Below are 25,635 nucleotides of genomic sequence, written 5' to 3'. Positions count from 1 at the left end.
AGAGAAAGGGCATATAGGCAGAGTGAAAACAGATAGCCTGAGGTATCTTGACATTTTGAGTCAGTTCACTTCTGGGGGCCGTAATCCAGCAGCTGTAAAAATCTGGGGATAATACACACCAAACCTCACTTGGAAGGTAGTTAAGAACAAGTTATGGCATCAAAAGCAGTAAGGTCCATCAGGTTTAAAGTGCACTGAACCCATTTTATAGACTGTTTCAGATACAGAGTTAAAGGTGGATTGGTTGGTGTTCCTCCCATGCAGGTTGTTTGGATGGGCAACAGTAATTAAGCTTTCTTACCAAACAGACCTACTTATTGGTTGGGGTGTCTTAGTAATCTTTTTGCTGAACTGTCCTAGTAAGAGAACCATGATGTCTGGACTAGTAGAGCACAAAATACAAGAAAAAATCTAGAACCAAGAAAAACTGGTCAAGTTGAGTAAAATGTTACATTAGCTGAGCTGTGCAAAGACTTGGTTGAATAAAAGTTGCTAAACAATTAAAACCAAGCTGTAGATGCAATGGATTGTGTGAATGTTTTGTGAACGATGAATCCGACTACCAAGGTACTCATTGGCAGACGTTTGGAGTAAAGATGTTTGTACAGAGAGGGTGTTTAAGGAAGGTTAACAATTTGTGACTTAGATTTGCACTGGCTGGAGTTTGACTGCTCACTTTTCCTCAGGTTCATGTTCCGTACAAGGAGTACTTCAAGTTGGAGCCTCTCAAGCGTTATCACCGGGTGATTAGCCTTGAAGAGTTCATGGAGAAGTTGGCACCAGAGCACTGGCCTCCTGGTGAGCGTGTGGCATACTGCTTCGAAGCAGCAGCACAGAGAAGTGCTGATGGGAAGACCTGCCCAATGAAGGTACCTAGGTCTCACATAGGGAAGACATGCTTGTGCAGGGTAACAGGCTGGCAGTCTTTATTTTTTTTAAATTTTACTTAAGACGTTTTATATAGTGCGAACAAGACCATTTCTGGTATCGGAGCGCTGTACAATGGAAAATAACAGAGAATGTACACAAAGTAATACATGGGATCACAGCGTGATATCAGAGCACTGTACAATGAAAAATAATAGAATGTGCGCATAGTAATACATAGAATTGCAGGTTAATTCATGAAACAAGACTGTTTCGGGTAGCTGGGCTTTGTAATGCAGTATATCCATAAGTTGTGGTGAGTGGGAGATCGTCAAGAGCATAATTGGTAATGTCAGAAGGATAAACTAGAGGATGTCAAACAAGGGAAGCAACAAGAACAGTTACCAGGAGCAACTGGATTCATGGTGGTACGGATTAATTGCATCAGGGAGGATGGAGGCTATTCAATAATATAATTTTTACTACTTTTTTGTGGGTTATTGAAGAAAGTTCCAAATTTTGGTGGCACTTCCAGAACAGGTTCGCTTGCAGGTTTTCTTTTTGTGGTTTCAGCAGTAGGGAGCTTGAGCTATAAGAAGATCTATTCCCACCAGATAGAACCAGTCTTAGAGCAGCCAGGTAGCAAGGGCTGTATGTGTCATGCAGGCAATTCTTTGGTGAATCTTTGTCTCATAAGATAGCCAGGACAGTGTATGTAGGACAGGGGTGATATGATTACTTTTTTTAGTGTCTGTGATGAGCCGAGCAACCGCGTTCCGGGTAGCCCTCAGAGGTGCTAGTTTTATTTTCGGTAGGCCCACAAAGGCAGTTTTCCCGTAGTCCAGTTTGGAGATCTCAAGTGCTTGAACCACTATTTTGAGATCTGCAATGGAAAGGAAGGGTTTTAGTTTCATTAATGCGTGAAGTTGGTGATTGGCCCCTCTTGTGGAGGCTCTAATGTGGTTCAGCATTGAGAGGTTGCTGTCCGGTATTATTCCTAGGGATTTTGCTAATTTGACAATATGTGGGGTACAGTTAAAGGCTGTAAAAAGCGGGAGCCAGTCTTTGAAGTTAGAGGTGGAGTTAGATGGAGAGATTAATAGGAATTCAGTTTTGAGGGCGTTAAGTTTGAGGTGGTTGTGAGTCAACCAATGTTGTGTTTTAGTCAAGGTGCTATGTAGGGTGCCGATATCTTCGGGTGAGGAAGTTTTCATGGAAAATTGCGTATCCTCAGCATACGTATGGTAGGAGAAGTAAGCAAGTTTGAGGATTCTGCTCAGCGGTTCCATGTACGAAGTGAACAGGGTGGCAGAAACTGTGGAATCTTGGAGTACGTCAATCATGACTGGCGTCTAGTTGGCTAGGGCTTGGTAGATTATTTTGCCAAATGTCTGGAAGATGGAACAAGAGGCATTGTTTTTGGTTTGAGGAGATGACTACCAGGGTATTCTTCCTGCGATATGGAGTTGTGATGTGGTGGGGCTTCAATTGGTAAGAGATTCACAGCATTCCGGAGATTAGTGTAATTAACTTTGTTTTCTCAAAAAAAGGAGGCAACTGTTTCGCAATTTGGTAGAGTTTTAATGTCTGAAGAGGGGGAATTGCGTTTCCTATTGATTAGATTTTTTTTGACCCTTTCAAAGAGTTTTTTTGGGGTCAGTTGATGTTCGTGTCTACCTGTTGAAAATTAGATGATTTGGAGCTTCTAATGAGCCTATTGTAAGCCCTCTATTTTTTGCAGAAGTTAGATGTTCGTCTGAGAAGGGGTCAATACCATCCTCTTTCAGCAAGTCTAAAGTTGCAGCGTTCCTTATTAAAGCTACTGTTTAACCAAGGGTTAGATATTTTTATCTGGACTCTTAAATTGTTTGTGGGCAATGGAGTCCAGAATGTTGGACTTGAAGCTAAAATAATGCTCTGTGGGTTCTTGTGTGTCCGATATGTCCGTAGGAGGGGACAAGAAATTGTGGCTAATAGTAGATAGCGTGCCTGGGTTCAGGTTACAGGTGTCTCTAGCTCAATGTTTGATATATGGTTTTTGTGTGGTTCATTGTTGGTAGATATGATCTCCATGATTTGTTCGATCAAAGTATGATTACCTCCAGGAAGGTGGTAGACCGTGTGCAAGCAGAGTTGTCCTCGATTGAGATGTTGATTGATCCTCAGATATTCGCAGGAGGATATTGGCATAGTATGTGTGTTTTAGGGAGAGTTTGGTCCGATATATACAGGCTAATCCACTGCCGTGGTGGTCTGTGCAGTCCAGACGGATAATGTCACGGCTGGGTGAAATTAGGGTGTCTAGAATAGTGGTTGAGAATTAATTGAACCAGATTTTTGTGAGAATTGGGAGGTATAGGTCCAGATTGAGTATACAGTGTGCTATGTCTGCAGCATGTTTAACTGTTGACCAGCAATTGAGTAGTGACCGTTTTAGGCAAGTTTTGGTAACCGTGTAAGAAAAGTGTGCGATGGGGACTTGTTTGAGGTCTGTTTTATTAAAGGATCTGGGTTTAGGATGGGGTTCCTTCCCTGGGTGGATGGGTGATAGTTGTTTGAATTTTTGCTGAGGACATAATATGGTCAATTAGGATGGGATTTTATGAGGCAAGAAGGGAGAGGATATCATTCATTGATAGGTGCCTAACTAATCTGAGTCGGGCGGAATGGTCTAGATTAAGTGTATGTCTCCAACTAGATTGAGTAGCCCGTGTGTTGGAAGTGCTATCAGCAGGAGGGTGTGTGGGGGTAGGGATGTTACCGTTCTGGTGGTGGATCATTTGCTTTGACCAGGTATGTTCCAGGTTAGAGGTGATATGCAGAAGATTAAGGATATCAGTCCTAATCAGCAGTAGATCTGATTTTATTGCTTCAAACGTATAATAGCGCTGGGAGGAACTATTGGGGTTGAAGTTGAGTTGACTTGAGGGGGCGAATTGTATGTTATTTTGGGGGTGAGGGGAGAAATCCTCGGTTTGAGGCGGTGGGTAGGGGAGTTGGGTGCGTCTCAAAGTAAGGTGATGGGATTTTGGTCGAGTTCTTGCTTTGAAGTGGAGCATGGGGGTAATATGGAAGGTGGTCATAAAGACGAGATGTAGAGATTGCTATTGGGCTTCTGTCTGGTGATAGCACTGTCAAAAAGGAAGCTCGTTAAATCTGAGGAGAGGGGTGATGGGTAGTTAATGGGAACCACTATCTGTATTCTAGTGTTGATTGCTGAATACTGGTGGTGTAGCTCCTATCCTAAGTGAGAGCAGTGTTTATAATTTGTTCACTTGTATGTTGAGTAGAAGACTTGACGGAGTGATGGTTTGGGGCAGGGTCGGCGCTCTTGTGTGAGGTAGTATCCTGATATGTAGAGATACCATGAGTAGGTGACTGCCATGGGAGAGTAGTGGGATGAGGTGCTGGAGGGATTGGCTGGGAAGTGGTTATCATTAGGAAGGGATTCCATGGGTAGTTGGGGGTAAAGGCGGTTGAGGTTGTATCTCTGTCTAGCTTAACTTAATAGTAGGGGAAGAGATAGTCAAAAAGTTACAAGTTGTGATTAGAGGACTGAATGAGCACAATACCATTGTTATAGATGGAGATGGTGGCTTCTGCATTGAACACAGGGGAGGGCGAAACTGTAAGTTGATCAGTGTGGGGTCCTTTCTTGGTGGAGGTAGTCTTGACGACAGAGGATAGCACTTTTCTCCATTGAGCTCGAAGATAGGTGAAGTAGGTAAGGTCATTACGTATTGTACCCTTATTGAAGCAAAAGTAGGGGTCTATTATAGGTGTTTCTTTATTAAATTTGAGAATTGTATGTTTGAAAGTTTTTGTAGCATTTTTGGTTACATTTGGAGGCTACTTTATACTGAACCAATTGTTTCCTGCGTTGTATAGTAAAGGGTTCAACCTGTTGATATGGGGTGGTTCCATGATGAGCCATAAGTAGGTAGGCGCTGATCCGAGCAAGTAGAAGAGTTTGAGTGCAGATAAAGGAGGGATCCACTCTAAGGTGGCTGCCAATATGCAAGCAGAAAGGATGGCTGCTTTTTAGATTTTAGTTTTTGTTCTAGTGTTATGATGGATAGTTCTCTGTTGCTACTTATGTATGTGGATGTGAGAGGGTTCAAAGGACTGAGTTGGGGGCCATCTTGGATAGGGTATGAATAGGGGAATAGTAAAGAGGGGGATGGCTGACATGAAGCGAACCAGATGGGAATCGGTGATTTAAGATGGTGATCAAATGATTTGTAAGTTTGCTCCTGGGTTAAACATTATTAACATAAAGTTCATGGAGTTGAATGAATACAGGGGGGACAAAAAATCGTCTGTAGAGGGGACAGGCAGGCCGGAACACCGTGTTTGCAGGAGCGGAGAAACTCCTAGGATAAAAGAGCAAGATGAGGCAAGCAGAACAAAGAGCTTTGGAGGAGCGAGTGCAGCCTTCTGTGCAACTATCGCTTACTGCGCATAAGCCAACTCACAGGGCGGGGTAGTCTGCATCGCCTCACTCGTGTTATGTGCCTATTAGGGGGAGTCGCTGGATGAGCTCGGCCAGAGGCAAGTGAAGATAATGTTGAATTTGAATTTAAGCAATGTAGAAAGACATGTTTGTTAAAACGTCTGTTCCAAATAACCTCTGTTGTTGAACCACATTTATCTTCACTGTAATATATAACTTCCTCCTCCCCAAAGTACCTTGGGTCGCTGCTGAGTTAGTGTTATTGATACCTGTCTGTGATTTATTCCTTTCTACCATAGTGTCCTAAGACATTTACATGTACTCCTAACATTTTTGTACTTTTGGGGGGTTTGTGTGCTGTCCCTTTCTACTCCGTGTAAGTCTTGGACACATTCGCCCTGTCTGAAGTCTACCTTTCTGACTGATTCTCGTGTATGTTACATGTTATTCCACATCTCATGTGTTGCACTTGTTTTGATTCCTCTGTTTTGCCTGTTTACTTGGCGATTCTCATGTGGTTTCTTTTTTTTTTTGTATTGCACAGGATGGAAGTCCATTTGGCCCTTTCTGGGACAACTTTGCTGTGGATTTCGATCAGTCAAACTTATTTGGGGGCATCTCGTTCACTGCCTATTATAAAGATGAATGGCTGAGGAGGTATGAAACCTATTTCTCAGGAACATGTGATGGAGTTTAAGTCCATATTGGGGGCTGGTTGCATGTAGTCTACCGGAGGGACTGCAGGGCGAGGGGGTTGCTTGTAGAGGATTGATACTTAGGCCAGGAAGACTTTGGGTGTAAATGCAGATATCAAGTGATCATCTTTAAATTGTTAATGACTTTAACTAACCACTGATCGCAACTGGGAACATTTGTGAGTTCTTATTGTGTACTATTGTTTGAATTGATGTGTTGGCCCTTGGACAGATTATCGTTGGTGATATAGATGGATGATTAGTTGGTGGGCTGGATTGTTCAATTGCAGATAAGCCAATGGGTTTAATTGGTCTGGAAGAGTTCAAAACGAGGTAATGTATCTAATTTGGTACTTGCATTTTTCTCTGTAGATTAATGCTCTTGAATGATTTATGAAGACCACTCTATAAAGTAGCTGCTGTTTGTCTTCAATGGACGGCAACATAAAAATGATTTGACTGGGATTATTGAACCCTTTATTAGGTGTCTTCTGCTGTGCTTGTTGACTTGAATTTTCTTTTTTTTTTTTCCTTTTCCTACTTTTCTGACCAGGATGTACGTTATCAGTGTGACCTTTTTCATGTTCTAGGTTCCCACCTTCTGAACACCCAGTCCTGGCCCTTCCTGGTGCCCCTGCACAGTTTCCAGTTCTAGAGGAGCATCGGTGGCTTCACAAATATGTTGTCTGGTCTGATAAGATGATGCAGGAGGGGAAGAATTACATTCGTTCTCTCCTGGTCCGGCCCTATGTGGGAATCCACCTGCGTATTGGCTCAGACTGGGTAAGTTACTTGGCATAGACTTCTTACTGCGACTCTTATGTAAGCCTGGGTGGAGTTCGCAGATAGGAAGACCTCCGTGAAGTGCAAAAAAAATTAAACTGCGCTAGGCGGAGCTCCCTGAGCAGCTGAGTTTGTTAGATAAATGCCATTCGCTGTGATTTTCAGTGCCAGGTGCTTGTCTGCACTGTGCAATCATTGCAAACGGCACCATGCACAGCGCAAGCGGGCGCTGCTTTCTTTGCTGCTTTCTTTCTGCTGCTCGAGTAGATTTTTACTCAAGCAGCAGCTTTCTCAACGTGAACGGACGGTTTCTCAACGCGATCGATCGCGAGCATACACGACCACTCGCAATGAGAATTCTGACTGCCCGCGTTGAGAAGTCTCGCTCGGAGGTTGGTTTTCCACGCTTGCCAACTTGATGTTGACGATCGAGCGAGGAGAAGAATACTTTTTATTTGATTTGTTAAAATCGTAAAAGGGTGGAACATACCACCATGTGGTAAACAACAACATATTGAATAAAAATAAAACATGCCCCCGTGTCCTGGGCGACATTACACAGATATACACGATGAGTAAAAACAGGGAGAGCGTTTTTAAATACACAAGAAAAATAAAAACAGTAATAGCATTTTATAAGACAATGGCCCTCTCATTAGAAGATTGGGGCCAGCAAATGACTGTTATAACAAGGGATGCTAGACACGTTGGGGCTTATATTTGATTAAATGTGACTGTCCCCCCTTGTTTCAAGTGAAGTGCTTGCAGTGACTTGGAATAAAAAAAGAAGAGGAGGGGGAGGAGAGTGGCTGCGCAGTGCATCAAGGAGGATCTGGGTCTGGCTGCAGAGTATCCATATGTCCCAGTTCCTCTTTTGCTGCTGCCTTTTTTTTCGAATTCTTGAGCAGCAAATGTCAGGAATTTTTATCGTTTTGCAGGAAAGTTGTATCGAGGACCCACTGAGGCATTTTATCAAATGCTAATTTACAAAAAAGGCTTTATGGAATTACTTGAAGAGGCTGGTTCTCTCTTCTCCTTGTGTGCACCTGTGTATGAACCTTTTCTTTTAAAATTAGTGGGTACTTTTAATATGCATACATAATCTAGCAATATCAACCTGAAACGTAGGTTCCTGGTGGCTATTATGGCTGTTGAGCTTTTTGTCATCTTTCACAAGAGTGTGGTTGCCTCCAGATCCTAGATTCCCTTTCTGCTCGGAAGTTGTTTGTTTCCCCTTAACCAGGCAAAACATTTACTTGGTTCCTTCTCATGCCACCAAGAAGACTTGGATAACATTTGCCATGAAATTAGGAGTTTTATGATGAATCAGGTAATCAGGAACAAGCAGGCCATGCCCTGGTGCACTGTTTCAATTACAGTTTTAACGAAGGACCACCAGAGCTTGCAGATATTCCTTAGCTGTAAGAGAAGATGGCTATTGCAGGTCTTCCATGGAACAGTGTGTTAGCAGAAAAGTGCAGTTTAAGAACCAGAAAGTCGGCCTACCTTTCAGCACTTTTTCGTAGATTCTAATGCAAGAGGTGAGACACAAGTAAAACAGAAGTCCCTTCGCAGTCTTAATGTTTGCTTCCTTATCTCCTGGATTGCTATATCACAAATCTGTGCAAGACGCTTTTGCTGGAAAAGTAGTTTTACAGGTCCTTTTTAGAACCAGTTTCTCAAATTCAAATTTTTGGATTGACAAAATGCCGTTTTACTATTACACCATGCTTTAAGTCTTAATATTCAGCCTGTGTTGGACAAAGGAACTGGCAAGAGGATTTGTTAGATACAGCAGGAAATTACATCGTATGATTCAAGCCCCTTCAGATGGATTTTAAATGCTGCTTCTATAAATCTGTCAACCCTTTGTTTTGACATGGACTTTTGCTGTTGCGCCCAACATTTGCAATCTATCACAATGTTATTGTCCTTAGGGCTTTTCCTCAAGACTTTGAGCAAAAGGGGTGGTGATGTGTTCACAGAAGCTGTGAAGTATGCAGTTGGTACCATGGTTTTTGGCCGTAGGTGTGCGCAAATGCCTCAAAGGTAGTTTTGTTTGCTAAGGGACCCGGTCCAGCATAAGAGTGCAGTAGGCCATATGCAAGGAAAAACCACTAGTCATGTAGTGTTTTCTTCCTACAGAAAAATGCCTGCAAAATGGTAACTGATGGCTCAGCAGGGCCTCACTTCATGGCCTCCCCCCAGTGTGTTGGTTACAACCGCCAGAAGGCAGCAGAGCTTACCATGGATATGTGCCTGCCGGACTTTGCTGAGATCTCACGAGCCCTGAAACTTTGGGTGCAGGAGATTGGGGCTCAATCAATCTACATCGCCTCTGACTCTGAGTTTTATAAAGAAGAAATACAGCAGCTCTTCCATGGAAAGGTATGTTGCTGGATTTTTTTTTTTTTTTTTTGTTTGTTTGATTGCTAGATGCCCATAAATGGCACTCGGTCTGTGAAAGGAGTATGTGATTGGAGGGGAAGCAGGATCCTATAAGTAGTTCTCTCTATACTGGTTATGAACACTGGTGCGCTCCGCATGCTGCTTTTGAACATGTAAGGACCCTGTGCCATCTTGTCTGATCGTTTCCTCCCCCCTTCCCACCACTCAACCCTCCCACACACCTCTACCTTTCAATGTAGACTCACTTCTATATCTGCTTGTTTGCACCAGCAGGTTCCCCTTTTAGAAGTGTTTTTTGCCCTACTCAATGTTTTAATAAATGCATAATGGATTGCATATGTGTAATTATAGACAAGTCCAGAAATAATTTTTAAAAATCCAAACTCCTGCCAGAAGAATTCACTGATTTCTCTACAGTCTGATGTACAGCTCTCGTCTGTAGTATAAAAACTACTGCATTAGCTTCATTGCAATACTACAACAGACCAGCATTGAAAATGCAATACGTCTCACTCTTTAAGTTAAAGCAATTCTGTTTGTAATTAGGTGGCTTTTTAGCTTTGCTTTTATTAGTGTTATTCAAATTTTCATGTACATAACATGCATATGTATGCGTATATGTATGTATGCATTTATATTTGTATTTAAATAGATATACAGATGTTTATATATATGTGTGTGTATACATGTGTGTGCACGTAGAGAGAGTGAGTGAGTAGTAGGAGAGTGAGTGAGTAGTAGGAGAGTGAGTGAGTAGTAGGAGAGTGAGTAGTAGGAGAGTGAGTAGTAGGAGAGTGAGTAGTAGGAGAGAGTAGTACTTACAAGATAACACACATTACGAGAAGCACAAACACATGCGCACACAGCACGACAAACACACCAGCAGCAATTTATTCACTCACCCATCACCACACCCAAGTACGCAAATACACCCACTGGTTAACACACAAAGCGCAATACTAGCAGCAGAAGAGTACTTCACCGTAGACGCAAACTCAACTACACACGCATCTTACACACCCACATGCTAGTGATTGTTGCGCAGCACCTAAACAATTTAATAAAAATACGCTTGTGTGTGCGCATTGAAGGAAACACGTTGGGCATTAAAATGAAACCGCTGGAGAACAAAGCGCTGTGAAAGCTAACACTTATTAGCTAAACAATTTAACAATACGGTTGTGTGTGCACATTTAAAGGAAAACCGTCGGAAAACAAAGCGCCATGAAGTAAAGCTTACAGCAAGCAAAACGAAAAACAAACAAAGTGCCGTGAAGTAAAGCTTACAGCAAGCAAAACGGCTAGTTGAAGCTGCCGCGATAACAAACGCATGCGATGTCTTTAAAAAAAAAAAAAAAAAAGTGCAGCAAGCTTAGAATAAACCTACTGTGTAACGCCGCCGGTAAGAGATCCAATCCCGCAGGGCGTGGATTAAAGGAGACAGGGTGGCAACAATGAGGGATTGACATGCCTTCAGTGTAATCGTTGCACTGCCTTTGGCATAAATTGTGACGCAAAACGATGCGCACAAATCAAAACTTAAGGTGGAGCTGGGACAAGGCTTCTGGAATCGTATCGATTCCAAGAAGCCTCATAAGACGAGAGCAGCGCATGCGCTGCTTACGTCAGGCCGAGACCTAAAAAAACACTTGTCCCTACCACAACTGCCTTTTAGTTCTTTTGATTGAAGTATTGATCTAGTAACTTAATGACTAGGGCGTGAAACGTTTTTATTACTCAAGTGTCTGGTGGTTTAGTAGACTAATACGCCCACTGTAGGGGCCTCTGTTTGATCTCATGGTCACCGGTTCAAATCCAGGCGGGTCCATTCAGCCTTTTCATCATTGTGAGGTCGATCAAATGTGTACCATTAAGTTGGGTAACTATAAACATGTTATTCAGCACCAAGATTCCCACGGGTGAACGTGCGCTTTACAAATATACATGTTATGTAAGTGTAGCTTTGTTAAATTCCTGATTGGCCTGCCCATACATAGCCGTTTCCTGGTTTTCTTACACCTATGCATTTTTGTATTTTTGCTTTTGAGTGTAAGTGACTCCAGTAATTTGCAAGCTTTTTGTATGCAAGTACAAACCTTGCTTAGTTTTTTCTTACAGGTGCTGTCAAACAGTCACACCCATACCTCGTGAGCATTGCTCGCGCAAGTGTACAATTTTAATGTTTCCTTGCTAGGGCTGTGTAACGATGTTTCAAAAGTAAATTGAGAATATTTTGTACATAAGTTCATACCTAGCTTAGTTTTTAAGGTCTCGGCTAGCGTGGCTGCGCACATGCGCAGCTCGCTCGGCGAGATCTAATGTTTTGGAGGAGTTTCAGTAAAGGGCTTTAAGCCCCGCCCCTCTTTTCCATTGGCTGGCATCACGGTTTATGCTCTACGGTGGCCAGCCATTGAAAAAAAGCTCTTTATGTAGCCTCCCTTTGGCTTTTTCAGACGGCCCACTTGGACTGGCTCGCCTGCTTTCCATGCGTCGCAAAAGGTTTCTTATCTTAATGGGGCCATGTGTTTCAAACACATGGCCCCATAAAGACAAGCTCCGGCGCGATCCTCTTTCGTTTTCGGGACGCGCTAGTTTACAGCTTTTGTAAAGTCAGGAGGTCACTTAAGAGCCCTCATAAGCATATCAATACAAACCTCGTGCACTATCCCATGTTTTAATGCGTGGTAGGTGAACCTTTCTGCGTGCATGCATCATACTATAATGCACTCTTAATTTGTATGAAACGCTCCCCGCTTTGCAGTCAGAAACGAGTATCTAAACATGAATGTGTGGTTTTGATAGTAATACATACATTGCATAAATATATGTATTTATAGTCACAGCGTGTATCCATAGCAACATTTATATCCGAGCGTCTGCTGTAAATTAGGCTCAGGACCATAAAGGTGAACTGTAAGACACGGTTGTGATGCCTTTTCATCTTACTTCACTGCGCAATGTCTGTGCTAATTAGGCACTCTATTTTTTTTTTTAGCACTTGCGCGCAGTTTGGTGCGTGCAGAGTTTTAAATTTTCTAGTATGTTAAACACCATCATAAACATTGCGAAAATAGACCGTTAAAAGTGTTTCAATACATGCTATCGGGTCTCAACTGCCCGAATAATTGTCTCGTGGGCAGTGGTGTCTACTACTAGCAGGCTTGCAAGGGGGCGCCTCGCGCTTCCATCAGAGTACGTGACCCGCCTTGCTCGCCTCTGCGCGTGCTCATAGAGCCCGAGAGCATGCGCCAGAGCAGTGGAAGCAGCAGCGCAGTGTCCAGGATCTCTCTCTGACTGCCCGGGGCTCTGGACCGAGCGCCTTCCCTACCGGATCCGGACTCAGCCAGCTGTGCATGCCCTTGCGTAAAGTACCCGCGCTGGAGGGCAGCACGGAGAGGAGTCTGTGGGGAAGGCGTGCCGAGGCGCACCGAAGAGGCTCTGCCCAGGTAACCCACGCATGGGTCGCTGTTTTGCCACTCTTCAAATAACCTCTCTGGGTGCCCACTGCCTAGGGATGCTCGTCCACGCACACTGCATTTAGTTATTATCCTATTCTGTCCCTGCACTATGTCTGCACCAAGTACAGATTGGATTATTCTACACATTCCATTACCCCGTACATTGTATTATTCCTTTCAGCCCGTTTTATATCTGCTCCAGGGGCAGTTGTGCACATCTCAATTATCCCCACGCCTGTCAAAGATTAAAGGACAGTTCTACCTTCACAGTCTAATGACAGCGGTTCCATGTCCCTGGCAGCCCGTATGCTTTATCAGCAGTCAAAGCTTTGCGGATACCCTTTAATGAACGCCCTGCCTCGGCAGCAAGGGCACGCAAGGGAGCTCTAGTCAGACCGTGTGATATTTTTGTTTAAGGACCGTTCAGCCGCCTCTTTCATTACGATGCCATTGGCGCTATTTTTAAACGGCACTCGTGCACCCAGTCATGTCGCTGTTCTGTCAGCCAATTAAGCCGATCTGCACTGAGAAGTATTCTGAATTATGCCTCCAGCCATGTTCTCTTTCTGTACGCGCTACAATTCTGCAATTCCTCCATTCAGTCCCGACGTTTATCTCGGCCCTAACGACAGTTTTGCTCTGTGGTGTTCGCTCTCTTCCATGTCGCTGCTGCCCAGGGTCCATTTCTACAATGTGCCTTGAGGTCAGCGCCCAACCTCTGTAGTAAGGAGAGTTTAATACTCTCATGCAGCCCTTGCACAAATAGTAAGGGCGGTTCTACGCTGCTCCATTCAGATTTTTTTTTTTTCTATTTAATACCTTCCCTAGTATGGCGTTTAGTTATTGCCTTATCACTTCATTGGCACCCCACGGTAGCCCATTTGGCACAGGAGCTCTCGGCATTAAACCATTTTTAATAGCAAACCAACTGCGCGCCAGCAAACCATTTTGATAGTGCCCGTGCTCCCAAGATGTGCCTTTAACTCTGTGTATTCCTTCCCTTCCTTTGTCTCAGCGCCAGGACACTCACGAGTAGCCGCGCGCTTGAGAAGTGCCTTCATTCATTCATTCAAATGAACTTCAGCACACAGTGCTATAACGTCCTCGCGGCTCTGGAGCTTTCCATGTTTTAAGTCCTGCCCACTCAGCAAGGATGCCATGGACCCTGGTGCATGAAAGGAAAATGACCCCTTTATCTACTGTCGGAGTGGTAAAACACAGCAATTCTTACCGGGGTTCAGTAGGACCCTTTGGTCTCGGTGCCACTGTACCTGCTACACCAGTGGTAGCTACACTCCTGCAGCCCTTAAACGTCTTCTCTAATACAAGCCTTTCAGCCAAAGCCCCGTTTGTGCATGCCGGATGTTTAGAGTATGTCAATCCGTTTTCTCGCTGCTACACGGGAGCATTCTGCTAACCAATATAGATAGTAGCTCCGTATAGAATAGGACAGCTGTCTATCGTTCCATACAGTTCATTAATGCTCTGCAGTAAGGACACTTCTTGCTATGTCATTCCTTTTAAGCGTCTACCAAATAATCCTACACGGGGGATAATCCCTGTGCCGACGTGACGTGAATCACCCCAGCTCCACCATCCACCACCGCCCACTAAGTTCCGGTCTTGTTAACTGCGCTCTTGGTGAACGTAAACCGACCAGAAATGCATTGTTGAGCTGCATAAGAAGAACCACAATCGGACAGGGGCATGGCTCCGTCTCCTCGCTCTTTCCCCCAATCAACATAATTGCTTGTTTATAAGTATCCTAATTCAAGGCCTGTATCCTGAAGGCCAAATGGGCAAAACGTGCCTGTGATTTTTTTTGAACATCATTTAGGCTGATCTGTTTTTGACGATCACGTTTCAAGTGACTGATTTTATATTATTCTGAGCGTTTGCTGGAGTCATTGAATCCAGAATGTGGTGTTCCCAGAATCCACTGTTTGTTTTGTCCTTGATTCTGGAGCGCAGTTCCTCCATATAGGTCTGGTGGTGTGTAGAATATAAGGAGGCTCTATTTTAGAAACCAAGGTGTGAGAAGATCATGCAACTGGTCTGTACACTGTGCCCTTGTGTGTTTGACCTATGCACTGTTAATGAAACTGGGAGATAATATTTCTCCTAAGATCAGACAGTGTTTTTTGGTCCAGTGCCAAGGATGGAATTAGAACGCAGGTCGGTAGCATAGTCGCTATACCTCATCCGTTGCAATGACATTGCGAGGGGTTGTGCCCGTTTCTGAAATACTGCAGTAAATAATGGTGTCCTCAATGGGCATCATCAGGTGAGGGTGCCATATTCTCATTGGTATTACAGTTCTGGCACCCAGCTATTAATTTATTCCGCTGCACACAGCAGGATGCACTAGTTCTGTGTGGCTCAGCGAGCTAAACCCTCTCCAAAGGCAGTTGTAGTGTTCTAGGAGTTAGGTATATGAACCCTGCAGGTCAGTCTTAGCCTGGTGCTTTGTTGCTTATGAGTGTACTGTACTTTTGTGGTCTATTTTAATATGACGGAATCAAGTTTTTTGTTTTTTAAGCATGTTTTTATTGTGCTCAGTGGCAAAAATCAAGGCACGCTTATATAATGCAGTTGAAGTTCGCATGGCAGAGGATTATCAATCTTCAGTGTAACAGCAAGGCATTAACAGTGATAGTTACCCAATCACCTCAAATCAACAGTGCTATGTATCTCAAACAATAAAAGGTAATATTCAAGAAAAGCAGCAGGCAATCACACTAGGGTACTTCTGCAGACAGCAACCCACCCATCCATATTTCTCATTAAATCGGGGCCAGGGCACAGGGGGACGGTAAGAGGGAGACCCCCAGGGGGAGCAGGAGGGTCACAATTTATCTCAGCAACCACCTATTTGACAACTGCCTCATCACAGTTACAACCAGGAACTTGCTTTCACACAAGACCAGTCTTCGGGTTTCACCTCTAACCCTCAATATGGGAAAATCCTGGTTCCATGCCGAATAAAGTTACATTGATTGAATAAGGGTTAGAGCACATCTTAGATGATGCACACAGGACTCTTGCAGCATTTGAGAGTGTGATGAGAGTTGTGTAGCACAAAACCTTAAAGTATATGGACCCGTATGTGTCACCTCATTTTGACAGCATCACATTTTCAAAATTAAGAGATGTGGAGTGTTTTCCTTTCGTACTTGATGCTTCTGTTCTGCCATTTTGTATTTGCTTGTTTTTTGCAATTAAGGATCTATATCCTATACGCTATACCCCATATATATCAAGACTGCATAATATACCATTGGTGGTGATATGGTTGTGTGAATTGGTGGAGAAGATGATTGATGGTCCGTGATCAATGCAATGATGGTACATTAATTATAATCATCATATATCGTGGTGTAATCAAATCAATATGTAGTTCGAAGAAGTCTATCAGCTGGGAGCGAGACTGAAGGGACGGATCAGCCAGAAGGTGCTGAAGGTTGGAGAGGTTCGTCTTCCGATTGCATGAGCAGAGGATTTAGTTCATAATTTGCTGTGGGGAGGAGCTAATAATTCAGGTTACTCAATAATGCTTCAAGTTTCCCCAACGTATATACAATACAGTGCGGTTAAAGTATGGAAAAGTGCTTTAGGTTTGTAGAGTGCATCATTTGAGTTAAGAGGCACCAAGAAGGGTTCTGGGAGAGTTTAGTGTGTGAGGTTCCATGTTCATCCCTGAAGGAAAGGGTGAGAGTTTTAAAGAATGCCCTTTGTGAGGCTGGTAGCCAGGTTGCCGGGTGATGAGTGGGAGATGTGGTCTGGCGACTGGAAATGTTGAACAGTGTGTGGGTAGCAAAGTGGATGGTTTTATTGGGGGAGGAAGGAGTTCAGTATCTCCGAAGGTGCAAGGGGCTTGTAAATAAGCCCCAAAGTACACAAGTGAAAACATTATACACTTTACAAACGGGAAGTAGTGCATCTAAGTACCCAGTTAATTCATAGCATTTTAGACTTGGCCTCGTCTGTCACGGTGCTACCTGTGTACAGCTCCCATGCTGAGTCAGACCACAAACGTTCTCATTCAGCCTGCACATGTGTGCACATGTCACACATCACCTGCTAAGGACCCCTAACCTAATCTGTCCTTAATAGGTGACCTTAGTTTAAAGGGTGGAGAATGGAGGGTGCCTCGAAAAACCATTTTATTAAGAACATTACAATGGGTGAGAATCTGAGGGTGTCGCACAGCAGGTCAACGAGCATTAAAAATGCAATAGGTCTCGCCTTTCGTTAAGTTAAAGCCATTTGCTTTGCTATACAATACCATTAGCAAAGCAAATGGCTTTAACTTAATCAAATGCAACAAAAAACAGCGTCTCAACTGGAGGGTATTTAAGAAAAGACAATTTGTAGGCGGTGAGATAAATCACAAGAGAGCGGGGAAACGGAAGGGAGACCACGACGTGGGGTTAAGGTTGAAAAATTAAAGTATGTCACGGCGCAGTGACACAAGGGTGCAAGAAGTGCCTGAGTTCTAGGCTGTGTGTTGACTACACAGCCTAGAACTCGGGCACTTCTGTGGTCAACTAAATTATCCAAATAATTTTGTACATACTAATTGTATATATCTGCATTGTTTTTTGGCCACTGTATTTCTTCTCCATTCCGCCGTTCATGCTGTTGCTTGCACCCTTGTGTCACTGCGCCGTTCACAATTCACCAGCACGTTCAGTGCCCACCTTGTGTGTTATGGTCATTGTACAAATACATGTACTGTAGTGCTTCCTAACGACTTACAGAATTGTATAAATACTTTAATTTTTCAACCTTAACCACACGCTGTGGTCTCCCTTCCTTTTTCCCCGCTCTCTTGTGATTTATCTCACTGCCTGCAAATTGTCTTTTCTTAAATACCCTCCAGTTGAGACGCTGTTTTTTGTTGCATTTGATTAAGTTAAAGCCATTTGCTTTGCTAATGGTATTGTATAGCAAAGCAAATGGCTTTAACTTAATGAAAGGCGAGACCTAAAGCATTCAGCTTTTCCCCCAATATGAACCACAGTGACTATCCTACTTTTATTACCACCTGTGCCAAGCCAAGTTGTCTCCCATCTGAATGATAATCTGTCCCATAAGGACCACGTACATGTCCAACCCCACATCTCTGCCCAATCCAAGCTTTGTATCACTGTGCTGCTTGTACTTCATTCTGCCATTGGCCTCCCTTACTAAGTTCTTGTCCTGTCTCATGGCAGAGCCACTGCTGTGCTGAGTGGCTTTCCTTTAAACATTTTAGCATTCTGAAAGCTGTTGTTTTCATAGCTTCCTACCCCTTTCGCTATCAAAGGAACTTTGACCTTCTAGCCCTAACTCAAAACTAATTTGCCTTCTCCCCCTACCAGACTACATCACATTTTCGTCATACTGCGTAATGTACAAAACCGTCTCTGCAAACAAAAAACTGTCATGCAGTCAAGCTCAGCAACGTGGTCAGTCTGCGCACAATACACTGCACTTGAGATACTGAACGACCAAAAGAAGGTTAACAAGGCGGCAGGAATGCAGCCTCGCTTACCTTTGTGTCACCAGGAGCGCGCCTCCAGATTCCTTTCCAGAAACTGAGGGGAGAAGTACACGCCGCCCGAGAGAGACCTCTGTCCTGCAATCCACGGGCCCCCGGCTGGCTGGCACCTGCGACACATCAAAGCAACTTGGCCGGGGGGGGGACACTTTTACCTGGGGGTACAGCCCAGGCATTCATGCTGTGTAGCTTTCACACATGGAAGCTTGTCTCAAGCAATTGCTAACAAACCACAAACAAGACATTCTCCCTCCTTTCCCTCCCTCATTCCTCATTCCTCATTCCTCCGCCTCCCATACCATCCCTCCCCCTCCCTCCTCCCTCCACAGAAGGCCAAGGAGAGCTCCAGTGACAGGCAGTCAGGCAGCCTGGGCCCGGCCGGCAGCAGACACAGGCAGCACGCGGCTGCTGCTGGGGACCCGGAGGTGGGGAGGAGGCAGCCTCCTCTGCACACAGAGGCTCTGCAGATAAATAAATACAAAGAGTGGGCGGAGTCAGCACTGGGGAGCTACTGGTTCTCCGCTGCTGCACAAGACCTGGCAAAAGAGATGGGCTGGAACCGAGGACCGAGAAATCATAGCAGATAATACTAACTTAATAAAAATGTCTCCAAACACATTGTGTTCTTGCTAAACGCTGTCCTTCCCCGGGCACAACACCACTCATATTTTTTAGGAGGGGGCGGCTGTTGGTTTAGCGGGTTGGGATCACGAGTTCAACTAGGCGAGGAAAAGATTGGCTAAGCAGCTCCAAGTAAAGCGTGCATTCTCGAGGCCCCTTGGCTTTAATGAAGCCCCAGGAAGCAAGCTTGATGCATACGTCACATTATAAACCCGCATGCTCTGAACCCTGCACAACTAAGTGGGGAGAAACCCAACAAGAGCTCGCCATGACGTATATTTTTCTCTTTTTCTGCCGTCCCACTTGGACGGCCTCGCCTGCTAAAAGGTTTCTTATCTTTATAAAGATAAGAAACCTTTTACTTCAGAAGGAAAGCAGGCGAGGCCGTCCAAGTGGGACGGCAGAAAAAGCCGAACGAAAACGTCACTACCAACTCTTTTCCAATGGCTAGCCACCGTTTAGCATAAACGGTGATGCCAGCCAATGGAACCAGCCAATGGAAAAGAGGGGCGGGGCTTAATGCCCTTTACACAAAATACCCCAAATCATTTAATCTCGCCAGTGAGACTGCGCATGTGCGCAGCCTACGCCAGGCGAGACCTAAAAAGGGCAAAAGTGAGCTAAAGGAACAGGAAGCATAGAGTGGTGGCGCAAACAGGAATAAAGTGAAATCAAGACCAATAAATAGATACATGTTTAACGAATAATACACTTGGGGGTAGATTTACAAAGAGATAGTACAAGGCAGCAACTGAAGTTGCTGCACAGCCTTGCGCTGGGGGGGGGGGAGAAGCGCAGAACCATATAGACTTGAATGTGGTTCTCCTGTTGCCAACGGCGGTTCCTCCACTAAGGCGGAGGAGCGTCACCCCACTGCTCTGAGCAGTGCAAAAGGAAAAATAAAATGATATTAACACAACGTTATTATAATTTCATTTTAGTAAGGAGCCTGGTTAGAGCGGGACTTGGCTGTCGTCAGAGGGTGGAGAAGTGGTTGGTGCGCATGACTGTTTGGGCTGGCCATACAGACTCCCCCTTGCTGTGTTGCACAGCCAGGTGGAGAACAGTCCCAGGCGCTGTGAGCGGCAAACCAGGCTGCTCAGACCAATTACAACGCTGTTATCATGCTGGTGATTGACACTAGAGAATCACTTTGTTGCCTAGTGCATTATAGCCTGATTCTCTGAGGGGTACCGTTTTACTGTGTTCTGTTGAAAGCTTCTGTTTAGAGCAGTGGTTCTTAACAAGGGGTTCACAACACCTACTTAGGGGGTTCCACAACTGTTTAAAAAAATAAAAAACATTAGCAGATAAAATTCTATCTACATAAAATAAAATGAATATTGAATTTTTTTTTAAATGTTCCGTAACTGTGAAGGAATTGGAAACTAAAAATTACATTGGTATCCTTAGCTTTATTCGAGGGAGCAGCTCTGGTACAGCGAACAGCAGTATGGACTATTGGGACCTCGATTAAAGCACTAATATGCACCTACAAATTAGGAGCAAAAAAGACAAAGCCATATGATAGAGCCTATCATATGGCTTTGTCTTTTTTTAAATAAATCCAGATTTTTAAACACCACAACCTTCCAATTAAAATGTCAATTTTGATAATCTTGTCTGTGTATTTCATGACCTATTTCATAATCTGTTTAATGTGTATTTGTATTTGTAGTTTTGTGTATTGTTTTGAGGTTTAGAAATTGCTTAGGTGGGGTCACCGGTGTCTAGTAGTCATTCACTGGGGGTCCTCAGAAGTCAAAAGGTTAAGAACTGCTGGTCTAGAGCTTTACACAGGGTTCAGGCAAGAGACTGGAAACCTTTTGGTCTGCAGAGCTGCAAGAGGTTGGCTTTGATATGCTACAGTCCTTTTTTCAGTTCAGTCTCCTAACCTCCTTTCTGTTTCAGGTGAAGGTGGTGAGTCTGGAGCCTGATGTGGCTGTTGTAGACCTGTACATCCTGAGCCAGTCAGATCACTTCATTGGGAACTGCGTCTCCTCGTTCTCAGCATTTGTGAAGCGGGAGAGGGATGTTCGTGGGAGACCTTCCTCGTTCTTTGGCATGGACCACCCCCCATCTTCTCGGGATGAATTGTGAAGACCAGGTTTTGTCTCCTGGAATACCGTAGCAAATTGGTATTCCGTGATATCAGGATCTTCTCTGCACACATTGTGTAATTTGACAAGCCTTCTTGAACTCACTTTGTGTGCTGGTTCATCAGTTGTTTGAATTACTTCTGTTTTTAAAGGAATTCTGAAATCTCTTTGTAGAGAGAGAGAGACAAATGTTCAGACCACAACACAGCAAGCACGTTTCAGTCCCTTTTTAGTGGTGCATAAATGCTCACATAATGGTGTCCATCTATTTTTACCAAATCGGCAAACATTTACCAAGATGTAGGAATTTCAGATACTTTGTAGAAGTCATTTGAAAGGCAGTAACAATGCCAGAACTTTGTGAACTGAAGCACGTTTTCCATGGCTTTGTGTTGGTACTTGGCAAACCCTTGCAGAAACGGTGCTTGTCCTGGTTTTGTTCATAGATTTCGTAGTAATAATTGTAAAGTAAGAGGTGCAGTACCACTAACTGAGATTGTGGGACCATGGGGAGAGGTTCTCCTCCAAGTTTCGGGGTCATCTGCACTAGATCACTGCAATTCATTCCGTGCTACCTGCCTCCTTCATTTTGAAGGCATGAGTGGGGTTGAGGACTGCAAAATGCCAGGGACCCTCCCTTCACCTTGTAATGTTGTAAGGTGAAATGAAGCTGTAGAAATGTCATTTCCAGCAGCCCCCAGAAAAATGGGAGCTCCATGATTAGAACATGATGGTTGCGACCTGGAGCAGATGTACATTCCTCGCCTGGAACTTAAAAAATAAAATAAAAAAATGGTAGGGTACTGGAGTGATACCCAGGAAAGTGAAGTGTTGCTGGACTTTGTGTCGGTTATTCACCCCTTTCTCCCAAGAACCCAAGTTCTAGGCTAATCAGATGAAATTCATGGTTCTGCCTGAGAAGTAATAACTTCTGCAGCTTCAAATGAGCTCTTCTAATGTGATGTGCATTCTCTGGCCCTTACATGGAAGTTGTTGTAGAGTGCTTATAGATGGTGTATCCATGAGCCATTATATAATTTTCAGTGCACTCAAGGACTGTTGCAGGCCTTTGCATGATCAAAGGGCAAATATTCCAAGTCTCTTGGCATAATCACTTGAAGTGTGATACCTCCTAGGAAACACATTTCCATTTTCTAGAAGTGATCATTTGATTTGTAGTCCTGGAACAGATACTATAGGCACCATATTGGTGACTTTTAGAACCAGAGAAGCGTGATTCTACTCCTGGTTTCCTCTTCAGTCCACACATGCAAGTGCTTTAAACAGCCTATATAATCATATTTTGGGGCGTTTAAAAGGGAGCCCTCACCTTGACATTCCTGGCATCCAGGGCTATTTTTTATTGATTCTCTGTTGGACCAGGGAGCATTTGGGGCTGTGGTGTAGTCTATTAATGTCTCTTGAAGAAAGAAAGTTTTATTGTCCTCAAACTTTCAGCTTTTCCCCCTTAGAAGAAGAAAAAGCACCGCCATGCAGCTTGTGAAATTAACAGCTAATGCTATGGTGTTACCCTGGTATATTCATAGGAAACATTCTATGTTGGGACTCCAAAGCCTCTTTAAAACAGATCAGGTACTCTGAGAAACTAGCAAACAGGACATGAGCCAAACACACTTTGGCTTGAAAATAATTCATCTAGGGGCCCTAAACCCTGCAATGCAAGGATATCCTGCATAAGATCAAGTCTTTTGGTGTGTCATTAAAGCAAATTGGTGATGGCAGATTGTCCAGTATAGGTCGATGAGAACAGTATCCATGCCAGACTCTGCTTATCCCCTTAGTAAAGGAGTTCCTCTTAGTTGAGCCTTATGTTAATTTACTTTGTATGAATATCTTGAAAATTTAGACCTGATATGACAGTCCTAGATCTCTGTTGAGACACGCAGTCTTGATGCAACATTTGCTCTGTCTGTATCACCTTGTGTATCTGCACAGGAGGAGTGCCTGTTACAGGGCATACCACCAATGTTAATTTGTTCTTTAAGGATGAGTGACCATTCCAGGATGTTCTTGGACAGAACACACACCCTAAATCTAGAAGAGTAAAAACCGGTGTATGTGCACTGTGTAAAAGTCTTGAGTAAATGCACGTATTCCCGCCTGAAAGGTAGAGGGAGCAATCTGTATGCCAGGGCAGGAGCACACTGTGGGTAGAACACACACTTCTGAACCTAGAAGAGTTAACATATGTATTTGTGCACCAGGTGAAGTATCCCTGGAGAGAATGGAAGCAGTACTTACCTGCTTGCACCTGAAAACAGCAGACCCATGACAATGTATTCTTCAGTCCTGCTAATTATTGTAAACTATTTTTTTTTTTTTCATCCCTGATTTATTTTTTATTTTTATCAAACGGTGCCAAGATCTAGGGTCAGATATTTTGATATGTTAATCGTGCTGCTGTGACCATTTTATACAAATAATCATGCTGCTGTGGTGCCTGTTGCATTGAGTAATTTGATCATGTGAATTCATTTTATTCAATAAAACATTGACATTGAGTTGTGTGCATTTGACCAAGGGTCCTAACACCAAGACATGTTTGGAACGCCAGCAATATATGCAGAAGCCATACTGATTATCAAAGGGAATATGGAGAAGGCACTGATGTGTGAGGAAAGTGCTTATGAAAATGCTTATGAAAAACTGACACCAGTGACTTTCTGGAAATGGCGGAAACTGCCATTATGTGGGAATTATGACAAATGAGCTGGCAAACGTTTAGTTCTAAAGGGAGATTCACTTGAACATCTAATGTTTGTGTACTAACCAAAAGTCAAGTAGGACTGCATTGTACTCTGACTCACTTACAGTGAGTGGCTTGTCCTCTATCAATGCGAGTCCTCTAAGGACGTTGCGATAGATGCAAAGGGAGGCCTGGTATCCATACACTATAAACTAGTGGACCACGGAAAGAAAAGAGAAAATAACCTTTGTCTTCAGGAATGAGGTTAAACTATACTTGTTTGAATAGTTCCTAAATAATTCTCATTCATTCCATACTTACTGTAAACCTTTTTATTCATTTTTCCATGTACATACAGAGTATATAATTCATAAAGTCATTGATAGCTATGGAACATTTGTCTAGTCATATTACCTTTAAAACAGAAAGACATCCGGGTCCATTGTTTCTCTGGCAGGTATCTTGTGTCTGATCATGTAGGAGTGCCTAGTGAGACTGGGTCTCCTCCCAGCTTGTTAGTTTCCGAGGTCTATTCAGTGCAACTGACTACTCTGAAGATTGGCTGTAAAGAGTTCACCTTTGTGGACCCAACTGGGGTAAATTTACTCTGGAATGGAAAGAAGGGGGACTGGGTATGAGAGAATTGGTTGCTGCTGGTTTATTGGTACTGGCAATCACTTTCACACCGGGACTTATGAGAAAGTGGGGGGGGTACCCTTTCGGAGAGTTCCTGTGTTTCTCGGGGTGTTACTGGGTCGGACTCTGTTGGTGTGACTGCTGGGGAATTCATGGGGGTGTTATGTGTCTGTTTGAAGCTGTGGAGGAGCATCGAACACTCCATAGATATGGGACACCTCTGCGTGCCCCGTGCCGCCTCGAGCCTGATTGCATCCTCTTTGGCTGCTCCCCATTTTTGGACTGCCCCCCCCTCCAGGCCGCTATCGGGGGGCCGCTTGAAGAGCGCCAATGTAGTGTAATATTGCGCTTAGCGAGGAGTAGGGCCCATATCACAAATTGTGTTTCCACCTTCCTCTGCTTCTTCTGTTTAAAAATCCCCAGGGTGCTGGCTTCCCAGGAGGCCAGGCCTGTTGGACCCATGAGTCAATAGTGCGACATGCACCTCCGCCCAATAGGGCTGCAGGGTGGGGCAGGACCATAGCATGTGAACAAAGGGAGCCTCTATTGTGTGGCAGCGTGGGCATTCGAAGTGCTTCGCGGGGAAGAAGTGTTTTGAGCCGTTCCGGGGTGAGGTACGCACGGTGTAGTGTGTTAAATTGGATGTTTTTAAAGTGTTGGTTAAGTGAGACTTTTTTATGATGCTCTAGGGCTGTTAACCATTCCTTATCATGTAATGCCCGGCCAAATTCCTCTTCCCACTTGAGCCGTAATCTCGTTAGTGGTGCACATGTGAGGTCTATGATTGATTTGTAGATCCAAATGATAAGGTGTCTCCCTGCTCCCATATTCAATATCGCGTGTAGTGTAGGGTGTGTTGTGTGTTCTCCCCCGTCAGATCCCACGTCCTCCTACAGTCTGCTATTAGTTGTCTATGAAGCAGGAATTGTCCTGCCAGAAGCTCGCTTCCCTCGGCTAGACCTTCAAATGAGGTCCATTGGCTGTCTGTAAACAGGATATCCACCTCCGTAAGTGCATGTTCTGTCCAAGTTTGTAAATCCCTAGATGTGTAGTGGCTGTGACCCCAAGGTAGACCCACTAGTGGCAATAATGGAGAGTACATTGGCGTCGTTCGAGAGAGACGGTGGATCCGCATCAGACAGGATCTGGCTACCTTCCCCAAGACAGAGTGGGAGGGATTTGGTCTAGTCCCCGGGAGGAGCATCCAGGTGATTTCTGGGGCGGACTGTCCCCACTGATGTTTCCGTTTTCTCCATATGGCGCCCCACTGTCCAACGCTGCAGTTGTGCTGCGAGGAAGTAGGCCTCAAAGGATGGGGCTCCCAGCCCACCCCTGGTCTTGTGGGAGATGTAATGGCCGAGCAAC

General features: G+C 44.1%; 1 protein-coding gene across 3 annotated transcripts in view; it reads left to right on the top strand.

Annotated features, from left to right (window-relative positions):
• Positions 1-25,635, top strand: part of POFUT1 (protein O-fucosyltransferase 1) — a 122,740-nt gene that overhangs the window by 10,933 nt on the left and 86,172 nt on the right. The window contains exons 3-7 of one of the 3 annotated variants that reach the window (XM_085619496.1): positions 705-869; positions 5,865-5,977; positions 6,606-6,798; positions 8,944-9,186; positions 20,740-23,449. In XM_085619496.1, the coding sequence (XP_085475622.1) occupies positions 705-869; positions 5,865-5,977; positions 6,606-6,798; positions 8,944-9,186; positions 20,740-20,928 (903 nt within the window). In that variant the 3' untranslated portion in view covers positions 20,929-23,449. Of the gene's footprint in view, positions 1-686; positions 870-5,864; positions 5,978-6,605; positions 6,799-8,943; positions 9,187-20,739; positions 23,450-25,635 lie in introns of those variants that run through there. The other 2 variants (XM_085619495.1, XR_014966868.1) reach the window with 2 other exon arrangements.

The sequence above is a fragment of the Triturus cristatus genome, chromosome 7, assembly GCF_964204655.1.
Source record: "Triturus cristatus chromosome 7, aTriCri1.1, whole genome shotgun sequence".
Taxonomy (NCBI): domain Eukaryota; kingdom Metazoa; phylum Chordata; class Amphibia; order Caudata; family Salamandridae; genus Triturus; species Triturus cristatus.
Note: the sequence above shows the minus strand (reverse complement) of the source record. Positions and strands in the feature narration are given on the sequence as shown.